The 16,267-nt window shown below is 37.5% G+C and overlaps 2 protein-coding genes and 1 pseudogene across 2 annotated transcripts; 2 read left to right on the forward strand and 1 right to left on the reverse strand.

Moving 5' to 3' along the window:
• Positions 1-3,027: 3,027 nt before the first annotated feature.
• On the reverse strand, positions 3,028-3,384 carry LOC131332568 (uncharacterized). The gene has a single exon (XM_058366873.1). The coding sequence runs from the start codon at positions 3,382-3,384 to the stop codon at positions 3,028-3,030; it is 357 nt and encodes a 118-aa protein (XP_058222856.1).
• A 224-nt stretch (positions 3,385-3,608) lies between these two features.
• On the forward strand, positions 3,609-4,965 carry LOC131332570 (G-type lectin S-receptor-like serine/threonine-protein kinase LECRK4; annotated as a pseudogene).
• Positions 4,966-8,657: 3,692 nt separating this feature from the next.
• Positions 8,658-11,868, forward strand: LOC131332571 (LIM domain-containing protein HDR3-like). Its single transcript, XM_058366874.1, has 6 exons — positions 8,658-8,789; positions 10,188-10,256; positions 10,365-10,471; positions 10,985-10,988; positions 11,118-11,190; positions 11,594-11,868. The coding sequence occupies exons 1-6, from the start codon at positions 8,658-8,660 to the stop codon at positions 11,866-11,868; spliced, it is 660 nt and encodes a 219-aa protein (XP_058222857.1).
• Positions 11,869-16,267: the final 4,399 nt, after the last annotated feature.

Below are 16,267 nucleotides of genomic sequence, written 5' to 3' on the forward strand. Positions count from 1 at the left end.
TTGTTGAATAGTTTGAGAGAACTTGGCGAACCACTGGCGAGAAGCCTGTTTCAAACCATATAAAGACTTATGTAACTTGCAAACTCGAGTCTCCCCCTGTCGAGCAAACCCAGGTGGAAGGGTCATATACACTTCTTCATTTAAATCACCATGAAGAAATGCATTGTTAACGTCAAGTTGATGAAGCGACCAATGTTTTATAGAAGCAATTGATGAGAGAGCACGGACAGTAACAAGTTTTGCTACAGGCGCAAAGGTATCGTGGTAATCAAGACCTTGTACCTGTGTAAATCCCTTCGCAACTAGGCGAGCTTTGTAGCGGTCAATGGTGCCATCAGATTGAAACTTGACCTTATAAACCCATTTACACCCAATAGGTTTTTTGTTGGGTGGTAAATGAGTCAGACTCCAGGTATGGTTCTTTTCGAGTGCATCGATTTCTGCAGCCATGGCTTCACGCCATTGTGGGAGTTTAACTGCTTGGGAGAAGGACTTTGGCTCTTCGGTGGAAGTAAGTGAAGATAGAAAGGCTCGATGATTAGCAGAAAAATTGGTGTAAGAAATGTATTGTTCAAGAGGATAGAGAATACCTGTCCATCGTGAAGACTAGGGGTTGGGAGTGTAACATTGCAACTGCAGAACAATGGAAATCCTTGAGATAAGATGGTTTTCGTCGCTCACGAGGAGGACGATTGGTATGACTGGTGTCACGGGAATTGTCAATGCTCAAGGAATTATCAGCAACATGAGGCATGGTGGTAGGTTCAGTTGTGGCTGCTGGAACTGAGGGAGATGGATGAGTCTGGACCTCAACAGGTTCATTTTGGATAGGTTGGTGGCGGCGTTGGTAAATTTGGGTGATGGGTGGTCTGTTTGGGCGAATCAGATTTGGTTCTGGTAAAGAGATGGGCTGAGTTGGTGCATAATCAAATTGTGGATGATCCTCGATAGGTAAAGGAATGACCGCTGGTGGAGTGTAGTCTGATGAAATATCTTTGAAGGGAAAAATTGTTTCATGAAATGCAACATCTCTTGACACATATATGCCTTTTGTTTTGATATCAAAAATCCGGTAACCTTTTTGGGCATAAGGATATCCAACAAAAACTCCGGGCTTTCCACGTTGGTCAAATTTGTGTTTTATGTGAGCATTGTGAGCAAAAACTAGACAACCAAATACACGAAGATGTGAATAGGAAGCGGGGGTGCAAAATAGTACTTCATAGGGTGATTTGTTCTGAAGTAAGGGTGTAGGGATTCTATTGATCAAATAAGCTGCAGTGAGAATACATTCTCCCCAAAAAGAAAGGGGCAAGTTGGCTTGAAATCTTAATGCTCGAGCAACATCTAAGAGGTGACGATGTTTGCGTTCGACAACACCGTTTTGTTGAGGTGTAGACACACAACTACGCTGGTGAATAATCCCATTTTCAGAAAAAAAAAATGTTGCATTTCATTGGATAAAAACTCACTGCCATTGTCGGATCGAATTTGTTGAATCTCTGGGAGAAACTCCTCACCTTGACCAGAAAATATATGTTTAATTTGACAATGATATTGGGTTTTTACCATGGAAAAAAAAAGATTTCAAATGATATTTCATATCAGACTTGAAACGCATAAGGTATATCCACGTGCAACGTGAAAAATCATCCACAATGGTAAGAAAGAATCGTGCACCACTCATGGATGGTTTGGAGAAACTACCCCAAATGTCAACATGGATTAATTGAAATGGTTTATTTGTAGAAATAGAACTATGAGGAAAACATAATCTGGTTTGCTTTGCTTGTGGACAAATGTCACAAACATGCAGAGGGGAATAAGAAATAGAGGAAACATTCTTTGCTAGTTCAGACATTCGGTGATGGGAAGGGTGCCCAAGCCGCCAATGCCAGATGTCAATGGTAGGTGTTCCAGTAACTAGGTTTGTAGAAGATGCTTGAAGATAGGAATTGGTGAGTACTGATGGGAATTGGTGAGTTGACTCACAGATAATAGATTGAATTTAAAAGATGGAATGTAGAAAACATTATCAAGCTGCAAATCTGGTGAAAGAACCATAGTTCCAATGTGGGTGATTTTTGAATCAGAGCCATCAGGCAATTGAACAAAAGATGGATTAGGGCAAGGTTTATAAGATGAGAATAGTGATAGGGAAGAGCACATGTGGTTGCTAGCACCTGTATCGATAATCCAAGCAGAAAATGATGGAGCAGAAAGAGCTATACCTGCTAAGTTAGCATTGAAATCTGTGCTACCTGATGAGAGCATGGCCAAAATTTTGTTGTACTGTTCTTGTGTAACCATAGGAGCAGTGACCATTGCTCGATCATTAGCCTGAGAAGGTCCTGAAGAAATAGAGTTCGAATAGCCCTGATTTCTGCGAGAATTCCTTGGTTTATCAGTTGGATAACCATGCAGTTTATAGCAGGTGTCTATATTATGATTGTCCAAATCACAATAATCACAATGCATTCGTGATTTTCCCATCCGACGATTGTCTGCACCACTATTGCGCTGATTGGAATATGCATTTTGACGGTTCGATGGATGGTTTTGATGAGGAGCCCTGTTATTGCTGCTAAAATTAGCACGGTTTTGGACAGGCACATACTTATTTTTTGCACTATTTGTAACAGCCGAGTTCACTGCAAGAGCAGTAGCTTCTGGAGTAGTGATGGATGGTCTTGAAGAATGTATCTCTTGTTGCTTCTCCTCTTGTCGCACTAAGGCATATATCTTGGTGGCATTTGGAAATAGATCCATTAGTAGGATCTGACTTCGAAGACCGGAATAATGCCCATGAAGGCCTTGAAGAAATTCCATCCCACAATCTTGCTGTTGGAGGGCTGCATTAGCTTTCCCATGGCCACAAGTGCAAGGCAGCAAAGTAGAAAGGGAATTGAGTCCATCCCATAACGCCTTCATCTTTGTAAACTATGTGGAGACTGACGAGTCTTCTTGTGTGGTGTTAGCAATAGATTGCTTCAGTTGATAGATTTTCAGCTCATTAGTCTGGGTGAATCAATCATGTAGATCGATCCATATTTCCCTCGCAGTTTGTGCGTATAGAATACTAACACGGATCTCACTTTCTGTGGAGTTGAGGATCCATGAACTGACAAGGTCATTGCAGCGCTCCCATTGACATAGTTGGGTGGTTTCCTTGGGCTCTTCGATTGAACCATCGACAAAGCCAAGTTTATTTTTAGTGCGAAGTGCCATGGTCATTGCACTAAGCCATGTTCCGTAGTTATCTCCAGAAAGAAGTGGAGAAACTAAAACAGCAGTAGGGTTGTTTGAATGGTGTATGAAGTATGGGTCATCAGATCCTAGTACATCAATCGAACTAGGATCCTTATCTTTCTCTTTGTTTGCCATGGCTATAGAGTCAAGATCTTTCACCGCTCTGATACCATATTACAGAATATACTAAGAAGGAGAGGTTGGTTGCTAAAATGGTTCTCTCCCTTCTTGTGCATGGAGATACCTTCAGTTATTGATATATATAAGACAAGAATACATTGTGTTATGCTTTACAAGGAAAACTGCATAAATCAAGAGAACTATACAAGGAAAATACAGTAGAGCAAATCACTTAGTTAATGCTGGAAATCAGCAATCTGTCAAGGGAAATCTTCGAGATCTTCTTTGAGATCTTTCCATGTTTAATAGTATTTGAGAAATTGATCTCAGTTCAAGCCTCTGTAAATGAGCCGAAGTTATCTACAAGAGTCCGACTATGGCTAACTCGGGCTGCTCGCGAACAGCTTGGTTCATTTGCAGTCCAACATAAAATGCACAAAATGATGCTCTGGTAACATATTTTTACCCTGTTTTGCTTACAATCTCATTTGAGACATGGATATAAACACTTAAACTGACCAACAAGATAAACCATTCAGGCAAACCTGCAAATGGTTTTCTGAAGAACCACCACAGAAATCCAAAGGGTTAATCTCCTAAATTGGATTACCAAAACTGGGGGATCTGAAACCAGAAGAATTATATGAAATTCACGTGGTATCTAACATTTTCTGGCCTTCTTCTTCAAGTTATGAGAAGTTCCCATTATCAAGTGAAGATGAGTGCAGCAGATCATGCTTCAGTGATTGCAACTGTGTGGTGGTTGTAATCAAACTCAGGAATTGTTGGAAGAAGAAATTGCCACTCTCCGATAGAAGGCTGGAGTGGGACACTTATGGGAGGCCTCTAGTTAAAGTACCAAAGTCTGATGATTCTTTGGAATTCCCTCGTTCTCCATGTTTAGAAGAAGGGAAGAAAGATCAAACAACTGTGATACTTGTAGTATTGATTCTCTTAGGTGGTTCGGTCTGAATAAACTTGATCTTTGTGGCTGCAATTTCTGTAGTAATGTTCTGTTCATGCCAAAAAAATCAGAATGATCGAGTATTTTGGAAACAAATATTTGGTCATTCACATATAAAGACCTCAGAGATGCCACAGATGGTTTTCGGGAACAACTGGGAAGAGGAGCTTTTGGCACTGTATACAAAGGGATCATATCTTCATCAAGCTCAAGAAAAGAAGTAGCGGTGAAGAAGTTGGACAAGTTGGTACAAGAAGGCAAAAAAGAATTCAAAACGGAGGCTATCGCAATAGCCAAGACCCATCACAAAAACCTAGTCAGATTGATTGGCTTCTGTGATGAAGGGCCGTACAGGCTTTTGGTCTATGAGTTCATGAGTAATGGCACATTGGGCTTTGTTTTCGGAATTTCAAGGCCAGATTGGAACTAAAGGATGCGAATGGCTGTTGGGATTGCAAGGGGACTTGTGTACATGCATGAGGAATGCAGCGCACATATAATCCGGCCATTGCGATATTAAGCCTCAAAACATTTTGTTGGACGATTCGTTCACGGCAATGATTTCAGAGTTCGGACTAGCAAAGCTTCTGATGGGCAATGAAACACAGACTCAAACAGCCAACCAAATATAAGTGCATGGGTCTAAAAGATCGAATAAAGTACCCTTTTCACACAATGTTTTATACTGATGAGTGAAAATTTATTTCTGTTAGTTTGTCACCCCTTCAATAGAGATCCTGGTTTCATCCTTGATTCCCTGCACATACTACTTTTGTAAGTCTAACTGATTTCCCAGTCATATATGACTGGATTGATTCATGTTATCACTTTCTTTTATGATGGAGTAGTAATTATTCTGTGATAAGTCCTCCAATAGGTGAAAAACTATACTCATGGTCTTGACCCAAAAAAAAGAAGAAGCTATACTCACGACAAACGGATAACAACTACTCAAAAGGAAGGTTCCAGCTTAGGTTCCTACCAGAGGGTGATCTTGTGCTTTAACACCATTGCCCTCCCCACAGATTTTGCATATGGTAATTTCTATGACAGCAACACTTCAGATGGTCTAAACAGCATGAATTCCAGGTACAAAGTAGTTTTTAACGAGTCTGGCTATCTTTCAAATGCTAGGCAATCATTCATTCATTCACTCACTTCCTCATAAACTAACAGTTCAGTCATCACAAGAAAGAAGACCAAAATAGACGATTTTATTCATCCACAATCCACACAGAGAATATTCAATTTTCTGACATGGTACAATCTCCTGCAATTTTTCTTGAGTCAATGAATCATGTAGAATGTTCTTGGACAATACAAGAAAACAAAATGGTACTTTTACCAGTTAGGAAGATAGTAAACCAAGGAGAGCAATGGAATCTGCCGGAGGGGGAAACTACCCCTCCAGCCCCAAGGACGCGGAAGCTGCCGGAGGGGGAAACTACCCCTCCGGCTCCCCGGGTCGTGAATATTAATCCGGTAAAATCCTTATTTGCGATTAATTCTTCATTATCAGCATTAACATAAAAAATTTGCACCTTCGTCAGTTCTTGATTTATAACCAACAGGTAAACATCACCTCTGTAATCAAGGTCTGACTTGTGATACCCTCCCATTTGACCAACACTTAGCTCTTTGACCCCCGCTCGCTGAGTCTCAACCAATGCATGCTAGTAGGATTTTGGTAGGTTTAAGGGTTTAGGCTAGGTTCAAGGGTTCAAAAAATGTATCAAACACTCGAAACTCAAATACTCGATATTTTCGCGGTATTCTTGATCCGTTTCATCATCGGAAAATCAAAAATTAAAAGTAAACTAATATGGAAACCTAGATTGGGGTGTCTACACCATACTTCTGATCCGATACGTGTATATATATATATATAATGGATAATCAAAATCTGATGTGACAAGTTTTGATTATTTACTTTTGATTATTACATTGTGAATGCTCTTAGCATTTGCCAATTATATCATATAATGCCAGAAGTTATCGCACGATCAAACAGCATGCAGGTGAGTTATTTCAGATTAACAAAAGGGGCACACACAATCTAGTGAATCAAAGATGTTATTAGAATACAATAATTATATAATATATCGTGTCCTGATATGATTACGATATAATTACATGATTCCCTTTATTTTAGTTTCGCCGTAGTAATTGATTACGATTTCATTATAATTAGAATAATTCTCTTCCACAGTTAGGTTCTTTTTCCCTTGTATAAAAATAAAAGGTCTCATTGCATTTATAGTTTTAATTATCGAATTTAATAAAATATCTTTTATCTTTCACAAAAGATATACTCCCATGTCACAAAAATGAAGTCAATGTGTAGTAGTAAAACATTAACAAGTACACATGCATTATCCAGAGTATATATGCACGCAAAATTAGCAAAATATTCTTGAAGAGGGGTACATAAAGCTAGCTAGCTTGCTACCTCTCCTTTGGAGTATCAATCTCTTCACTCGATCTCATGCGGCCTTAATTTGGTCACATTAACGCGCAAGAAAAGTTATTAGAAAATCATCATGGGGTGCCACCAAAGCCGTGCTTCAGATCAAAAAAAAACAAAAACAAAAACAAAAACAAAAACAAAGCCATGCTTCTACTAGTACTACGGTATGCACGTGTATTTTGTTATACTAACAGTAAATAAAAAATAAAAAAATGTCTGATTAATGGTTATATATATAGACACGAACGTCCGACTCCTATTATATGATGCATGTATATATTAATACTAGGGTAGGGTGCCCTTTGAATTTGATTTGCACCTTTTCTTATCTCGATCTTGTACTAGCTAGTACTCCTACTACAAGGCCGGATTTACTTGTGTTCATTACTGGACCTTTTTTGTCGATAAAAAAAGAAGAAAATAAACATTATATGTAGTTCTCGACTTCAAATCATTGAATTTACATTATGAAGGAACGGAAGCATATATATTCTGGCATATATAATATATTCAGTTTATTAATTAAATTTCAATCCTCCTTAATTTCTTCAACAGGTGACAGTTGGGACAAAGAGAGTTTGTGAAATGTGCGGCAAGCCAGTAAGTAATAGGAGTACTTTTTTCACTATTCAAACAACTAATAAGTTCAAATTACCTTCCTGTTTCTTCTCTCTCTCTCTCTCTCTCTCTCTCTCTCTCTCTCTCTCTCTCTTGTTTCAGGAAACATCACGTTCAATTTTACAACAATCTTTGTATTGGAAAGAATTGTATTGTAAAGCACACGACAATGAAGCTCCTCCTAAAAGGATCCGGGGCCGGGGCTGTTCTAGTTGCCGTAGAATTAAGGTTTGTCAATAGCTCTTCTCCTTGACAACGGAAAAAAAATATAAATAAAAATAATTCTCCTAAATTTCCTATTAATCAAATGACCCAAGTGATTGGGTTGGTGGTTAAGCTTTGAGACTTAGAGACATCTCTCTCAACGAGCCTTGTAATATGGAGTAAACGGCTTGAAACATTAAGGAGAGATCTTCATTACTAGTAGAGGTGTTCAAGAAAACCGCCCGAACTGTAAAACCAGTTCGATCCGGACCGAACCGTCCTACTTTTTCCGGTTCTACGGTCATGTTATGGTTCCAAAAAAATAAGAACCGTTAATTTTGGTTTGGTTACTAGTTCTCAATTAATGAACCGTGGTTAGAACCGAACCGGACCGTTTAAAACTAAGATAAATATACATATACATATGTGTGTGTAGTTAAATTTGTGAATTTTGTAGGTTAATCTTTTCCTTGCTAAACTTAATTTATTTAGAGATGAAATTTCATTTATTAGGAAAGCTTTTATTTTTATCATTCCTTTCATATTCCAGCAGATTATCTTCCTATTTCTTTAATTTTATGAGTTCATATTTTGTGAACAAGTGTTTGGATGCTTATTGGATAGAACCGGAACCGAATCAAAATCGGACCGGTCTTTTGGTTTGGTTCTGGTTAGGTTCGATGCATAAATTGGTTAGGTTCTGGTTCTCAATTTTTTAGAACCGTTTGAAATGGTCCGGTTACTGATTTTATAAAGAACCAACCATATCCGTGTACACCCCTAATTACTAGTGGTACGGTGTTTTGACCAAATAATTCTTTTGGATTAATTAATTTGTTTTTGTTATTCAAAATTTTTACATTTTGTTATATTTTCGTGTCATGTTTTTGACCAATTATTGATTCATCTCAAATGAGAACCCGGTCCTAAACAATTTCTCTTTATATATATATGCAGCCAAGAAACGTGGAATGTATCAACCTTGGTGATGGTCGAGGTGTTTGTTCGGATTGTTTTCCTATATCTATCACCAATATGGAGCAGTTCAAACCCCTAGTACTTCACATTCATAGATTTTATGAGGATCATTTGAAGCTTAATGTTGAAAAGAACATCCCCATCCTTTTAGCGGATGTAAAGGAGCTTAACAGAGTTTCATCTGAGAAGGTTTGAATTAAATTAATCCTTCGTTCCAAATTAAATTCTTGTCTTTTTTTGGTATCTGTGTAGTGACACTTTTCAATCTATAATGTTCTTTATAATTTTGATATATTTTTTGTACAAAAATAATTAAGATCTATCAAATAAGATCTATATTACATATAAAGAACATTATACATTTTATGTTGATTTGTGAAAGTGGACAAGAGTTTTGAGACAAACATAATACTATTGTTTAATGTAGGATGTACTGGTAGTCTTTAGTGATTTTCTAAAAATATTTATCTGAATATTTAGGATTAAGTATTCATATTAATGAGATGAAAGAGATGAAAATTTATCAAAATTAAAATTAACAAGATAATGAGGTTAAAAAAATATAAAAATCGATCAAAATTAAAAAAATTAAAAAAATTAAAAAAACACAAAAAAAGGGACCAAAAATTGTATTTTTTTAAACACGTTTTCGCCGTGAACTTTTTCAACTCTTCTTCGTAATATTGTACTTTTATATTCTCTCTTCAATATGGATATATAATCCAAAAAACTTTAATGCAAAATTTTGGAAAAAAAAATAAGACCCGATTGTGAGTAATCTAAGTCAAATGGTTTCTATGTAATTGGACTTGACTGTGTTGTTCAGGATCGAGATGAAGTCCACGTATCAAATCATTGCATTTCGATCGTGCTCAATCCTTATAAATTTTTATATAACTCCGCAAAAATTTGTTCACCTATCTTATCGAATGGGTAAGTGATCCCCCTTTCAAATCTCACTTCAATGATCGGAACCAATTAAATTTTTATAGATCGATTGTTTAGATGTTACACAAAATTTCAGCTCAATTGATTAATTGTAAGTACTCGGGATAAAATGATTTAATACATGGGTCTTGAGCTAGTTTGAGCAGAATTATATTTTAAGCCCGAGTCTTTACCAATTACCCGAATGAGCTGAATTTTTGCATGGTCTTCCTACGAATCAATTTTTTTAAAATGAGTGTTTCCGATCATCGAATTGAGAATTGGTTGAGTGCCACCAAAGGTTGCTAAAGTTACAACTCAAAAGAGGTTGGTGAATAAAATCACACTTTGTCTTTGCCATTATTTTAGTTTTTCCAGAAAATTTATTAGTGTTTTAAAAAGATATACACTACCTTTCTGCGTGTTTTTTTTTTTTTTATAAAAAGTTTTGCATCATTTCCGTTTCTTAAATTGGTACGAGAAAATCTAAATGAAATTACATATGCTATGCAATGCCTAATTTTTGGATTTGCAAAATGACATGCTATTTCGTAAATGTAAAAAATTTATGTGGTAAAGAGATGTATTGTGAAGAAATTGTATCAACAAGTTAAGTACCGATGGCTAACATGAAATATTTTTGTCTATCGTGATAAATAGAAGAGAAACCCATTTATTCTTGGAACCACTGTAACTCCTGCGGTTGCGGGTGCGGGTGTTATAACAACGGTAAGGATTTCTTCTTTTGGTTTTATGCGCGCATGATTATAAACTCAAATTTAGTACATATCTTATTAATTACTTGAAATTTTTTTCATATTTATTTGACCAAATTAGGTTAAAAGGCTTTGGCGCATAGGGAATAGTGTAAAAGTGGATCGAGAGCAGAAGCGGCTAACGAGCAACAAAGTGGTGGCAATCCTACTTGCATTTGGATTGTCCAAGTACTTCCCCATCTTATCTTATATTTTTGTTTTTTTTTCAAATCGATAGAAGAGATCATTTTTACATCAGATATGAAGTATTAATACAATAAATAAGCCTATTGTAGGGTAGAAATACAAAAAGAAATAAAGATAAAGGCCCTCTAAGGGCACTTACACGAGAGTGGGGAGACTCTAACTCCTGATCTAACCTCTTAGAGAGATGCAAAAGTCATGGCCAACTAAACTAGCCCCAATTGATTTTACCTTATCTAGTTAAACTATATATGGCTTTGTATTCGTAAATGCAATTACAAGATGAAGTTTCAAAACATCAATCATGAATTAATAAATTTTGTATAAAAAATTCATGAGATCAATATCGGTTTCATGACATTTAATTTGTATGTATGGTACGACTTTTTATTTTGATCTTATGAATTTTTATTCTTACTTTTTGTAATTTGTATGGGACGGTTATATATATCTTATATGGCTATGCACTCATGACTTCTAATTGTCGTCTACCTGTAGAGTGGTAACTGGGGCAACGCTAGCTAGCTCATGAGATGATGCATGCATGGTTTCAGTTCCAAGGTGTGATTGCTATTTACCATTTTACTGTTGCCCTAATTTTTAAAATATAATATAATTTTACTTGAAAAAGAAGGAGATGCATGGATTATCTGCAGTTAGGAACTGGGTCATTAAGTTGAATAGTTTGTCGGTCACGTACATCTGTAATCAAAATTGTTGTATGTCTTTAGAGTTCTTTCAATAACATCCAATATGCGGAAAACCACATCCATCACATATCAATTGAGAGCATATTTTTTTCTTCAAAACAATGAGTTCTAATTTCAGTTTCGTTTGCCAACTTATTTTAAAATCAATGTGTTTCAAAATTTGATTCATTGTACTCGATTATTCGCTACGCGATTGAATTGATTTTTCTATGATTGATGTTCTTTATAACCTTTAAAAAATTAAACAACACATTTATGAAGAAACAGATCTAAAAGAGATATCACGAAAGCCGTAGATAGACACTCCATTATTCGCTATGCGGTCGAATTATGGTTTTATGTAGCGTAAACTGCTAACCTATTGATTTTTTATTTTATTTTGCATTCCAATGTATAGGCTGGTACAAGCGTTTAGAGTACGAAGTTGAAGAAGGTATGTGTGAGCTGGCTTCGTATGAGTGGCTGAAGTGCTGGAGTCCACACGATCCTTCTTACACCACCGAGCAGACTCAATTTGCCAGAACTCTTCACGAGTTTGAGTTACTAACCATTGAACAACGGTCAAATGAGATGGGCAACGGATTTAGAGCGGCTAAGCACGCAGTTGAAAAATATGGCTTTCAAAATACATTGAACCATATTGCTCGAACGGGAAAGTTTCCGCCGCAGTGATCATCGGACCCCCATAATTAATTAGTTGTATCATTTGTGTGAGCCCAAAGTTAATTTGGTCTTCAAAGTTGTGTCATCTTTCCTCCAAATTGTTAGTAAGAAATATGAAAGTTGGTTTTATAGATATTATGAATATCTTTCAAATCTTATTAATTTATAAGGAAAATTTTAAAATCAGCCCAATGGGCTGACAATAATAAGTGTGTGAATGTATATTAAAGAGTGCAAAAAGTACACAGAATTACGTGTTTTCTTTGTTTTTTAATATACTTATCGTCAGCCCACTGGGCTGACAATAACAAGACCGAATTTATAAAGATGAATGTATAAATAAAAGTTATCCTCGATTGAGTATGTCGGAAGATATGAACAGTGAAATGGAGGTGATTCTTAATGAATTCTTGATACTCCATATTTGGACGATGAAAGTCAATCCTCTTAAACGGACGAAAATTGAATGTAAGCTCGTAGAGGTGGCAATCTCAATCCATATTTTTTAACCCGTCCAAATTTGCCCACTTATAACCCAACCTAAACCACCCATATTTTATAATGGGTTGATATGGATTGAACCCTTATAAATCCACACTTATATGGGTTTAAATAAGTTCAATATGGGTTGGAATTAAAATTTCCACCCCTGCAAAACGTGAATTACTGATCTCTGCTCGATGCTTTGTACGCTGTACCACCAGACAATGAACTACCCTTGTTTTTTTGCTAGAAAAATGTTCCAGTGATACAAGTACACCAAGTTCTCTCTCTCTCTCTCTCTTAAAGAATCTCTCCATTCAAGTGAGATAAGTACCCCAATTTTTTTGACTTTTTTCTTTTTAAAAGTGGTTATTTTAAAAAATATATAGGTAAAAGTCAAAAATTTTACTTTTTCCATTTGCCACCTCTAAAATTCATCCACACAAATTCTCTCTCTCTCTCTCTCTCTCTCTCTCTCTCTCTCTCCAATCAATTGAGCTCCTCTTATTGACAAGTATTTTACAATTTTTGTTTCACTCCAATCAGAAAAGTAAAAAATTATGACTTTTACTCAAATATTTTTGAAAACATCCATGACAAAGCCCAAAAAGCCGGTTGTTGAGATTTATCTTGAATATTACAAAAAAATATTAGGGTAAAAGTAAAAAAAAATTTACTTTTTCGATTCTCTTGTCGAAACGAACTAATAGGGATAAAAAGTTTGTCAGAAAACAAACAAATACAAAAAACAAAATTGAATAGAGACTAAAAAAAGTCGCTTGACTTTTTAATCCAAATCTAAGTAGTGGCTTCGGCGAACGCAACGAAGACCAAAATTGTACAATCAGTGCAATTATCGTCTTTTAGACAATTCTCTGATGCTGCCTTTGACTCTTCGTCGAAGTTACGTTACTGTTTGGAAATGGAAAAAAAAAAAAGAAGAAGTAAAAACCTGATTTTTCAAAGTTTTTTTAGCCTCTAATTGCTTCATTTTTATTCAAAAAAAATTGAGTTTTAATCATAAAATTTTACTTTTCTGAATCCACTTGTTGAGACAAATCAGAGGGGAAGAAAAAGGAAAAAAAAAGAGAGAGAGAGAAGAGGAAAACGGGTCTGGTTGGGCGGGTTTGGATTGACCCATATCCGACCTGACCCGCCTCAAACCGTTTACCTTTGACTCATATTTGACCCGTCCATATTTGACCCATGACCCGTTTCAACCCGCTCAAACCCGTTCAGACTCGTTCGTTTGCCACCTCTACTCAAAGTCTTTCGTGCAACCCTCTCGCTTAAGTTGCATGGTTCTAATTAGCTAGGGTGCAAAAACATTTTAGGTACAAGTGATTTGAGCTCCCTCAATGAGAGCCTGGCTAATTGTGACGACTTAATTAATGCAACACTTACCATCCTAACATGAAATCAATGGCCGTTGGGTTCGTACTAACAAGCCCTCTTTTGTCAATGTTTGCCCATCCAAGTCCACCCCATGTCAAGCCCATTCTGCACGAGCCTTGTTTTAATTTAAGTACCCAAAATACCCCAGCCTCATCCAAAATTCTCGCAAAAGTCACCGCCTCGTCCCCTCAATTTTGCAACCCCCGTGCTCTCGCACACCTCCAGAGGCTCCGACTAGCAAATGACCTCCTTCCCTTCCGTTCCCAACAACTTCATCTTCAACCAAGGATGGGATCAGGGGGGGTCTAGTAGCGGCGACCGCCACGATAAGAATTTTAAAAAATGCAATTATTATATGTAAAAAAAAATTTATGCCCAACTTATATAGTCTCGCCACCACTAAATTTTTTTAGTATACATTTCGCCACTGCTAGGATAAAATCCTGGTTCCGTCCTTGTCTTCAACGCATCCACATTCACCACCGGCTCCAACTCCGGTGACCAACCCTTGGCAAAAATCGCATCAGCGTTACGCATCTAGCTCTAGTTATGACGTTATTGGCGTCGACCTCTCGTTACAGTCGTCCATCGGAGAGATTCGCTGTCGCGCACCTCCATAAGCTCCGACTACCAGGATCGGGATCGGGACCAGCTGTTGATGTCGATTACCATTTTGGAGGTAGGGACCGTACTCGGTGGCGGAGAGGTGTATCTTGATGTTGTCGAGGTTTCGCACTGGCAAAGGTGGTTGTAATCGGCGGCGGTGAGCAAGCCAGATCTGTAACCCCGGCCCTGAAAAGAGGAACTTCTGGGGTCTATATTTTGCTTTTTCTTTTTCTCTTCAACCTTGATGCCATGAGCAAGCCACTAAGCCAGATATGTTTATACGTGTACAAACTGTTAGTGCAATACAACTATTCTTGTTTTGTTATGCAACATTTTGATTTACAACTATACAAACGTGTGTATATAATCCTTCAACCCACCCACCCCACCATTGGATTTTTGGAACTTTGGATCAATCATTTTACGTTAACATTTAATCACATAATCCTTCAAAATGGTCTACGATAGTGCTCTCAACCCTGGCACGGTCGCACCACGCTCGCGCCCTCAAATGCTTGGAGAAAAAGGGCTCCTTGAAGGGAAATATATCTATTTCGATGAGACTTTTCTTAGACTATTTTCCTCTGTATCTTGGACTATGGACGGGGAGGAAACGATTATTGGAAGCCAAGGTGAAGATGACCATAGACCAAAGAATGACGTCCATTGCTTGCAACTCTGGATCACCTCACCCTACACGTAAGCATGTGAAACGGCTGTAGGAACGACTATGAACACGAGCAAGCTAAGCCCCGGACATTCTGCATTACCCGTGAGTAGCTATGTGACTGTTGAGAAGTCAAAAGGGCCTAACTAAGCACCAACTCGTCACGCTATTCCTTTCCTAATTGACTAGTCGTAACAGAAAGAAGCCAACTTGATCTACCTTGATTTAAAGTTAGTGGAGACAAAGTCAGTCAAAGGACTCGAAACCATCCCTTTGTTATGGCTCTTATTTGTTAAGATCATCGTATCAAAATGCTGATCTATTCTGAGACTACTAGTATTAGTTCTATAGAAGGAAAAATGAGCTTTTGTAGTATGTCTAAGAATAATCTGTCTGCCTACGGAGAGGGGGGGGGGCGCCGGTTTTCTGGCAACCTGGCACTCGAACCCCGGGCTGGTGAGCTGGGTTCGCCCGTTCTGACCGCTGGTACAAACCCAACCGCTGCTTCTAACAAACTCAGACAACTAAACTGCATTTGGTTTCCAACTTCACCATGTTTGTTTGGGAAAGACCAAGGAGAGTCGGGTGTTTCCAAGTGCTGGCAATGTAAAGTTCAAATCAGTTGTGACTTTTGCCCAACATTTTATGACTTTTCTTCAACAATCAGAAGTCAAACACGTGATGAGGCGATTCAACAATCATCAGTCAAGCAGTCCATTCTAATTTACAGTCCTCCTCCGGAGATGGAAACCTAATAATATATGAAACTTTAGTACTCAGTCATACACTGCCCCGTTTAGTTTTCTTTTCCTTTCTCCTGTGGGCAATGAAAGCAGTGCAAAAAATTCCCAAGTTTTTCAAAGGCCAAGTAGAGAGCAATAGACTTGGAACCAACACGCAAAGTATAGAGAAATAGACTTAATTGGAACCAACTCCAAGATAATGAGAGAGAGAGAGAGAGAGAGAGAGAGAGAGAGAGAGAGAGAGAGAGAGCTATGATTCTTGCTAACAACTCCTTGGCAATGGACACAACAGGTGTAATATGTGGAAAAACACAAACAAAACATTTAAAGCATCCAACTCAAAACCAATTGACAATGAGAGAAGAGGCTGCCAAGTTCATATCATATACTATCCATAACACTTGGATCACAACAAACAACACTTATGGCACAAACAAAAGGGAACAAGTTCTCCGAAATCCTAGTTCTGGTACCATGTTAAAGCATCCAACTCAAAATCAATTGGCAATGAGAA

This window comes from Rhododendron vialii, chromosome 7a, assembly GCF_030253575.1.
Source record: "Rhododendron vialii isolate Sample 1 chromosome 7a, ASM3025357v1".
Classification (NCBI taxonomy): Eukaryota; Viridiplantae; Streptophyta; class Magnoliopsida; order Ericales; family Ericaceae; genus Rhododendron; species Rhododendron vialii.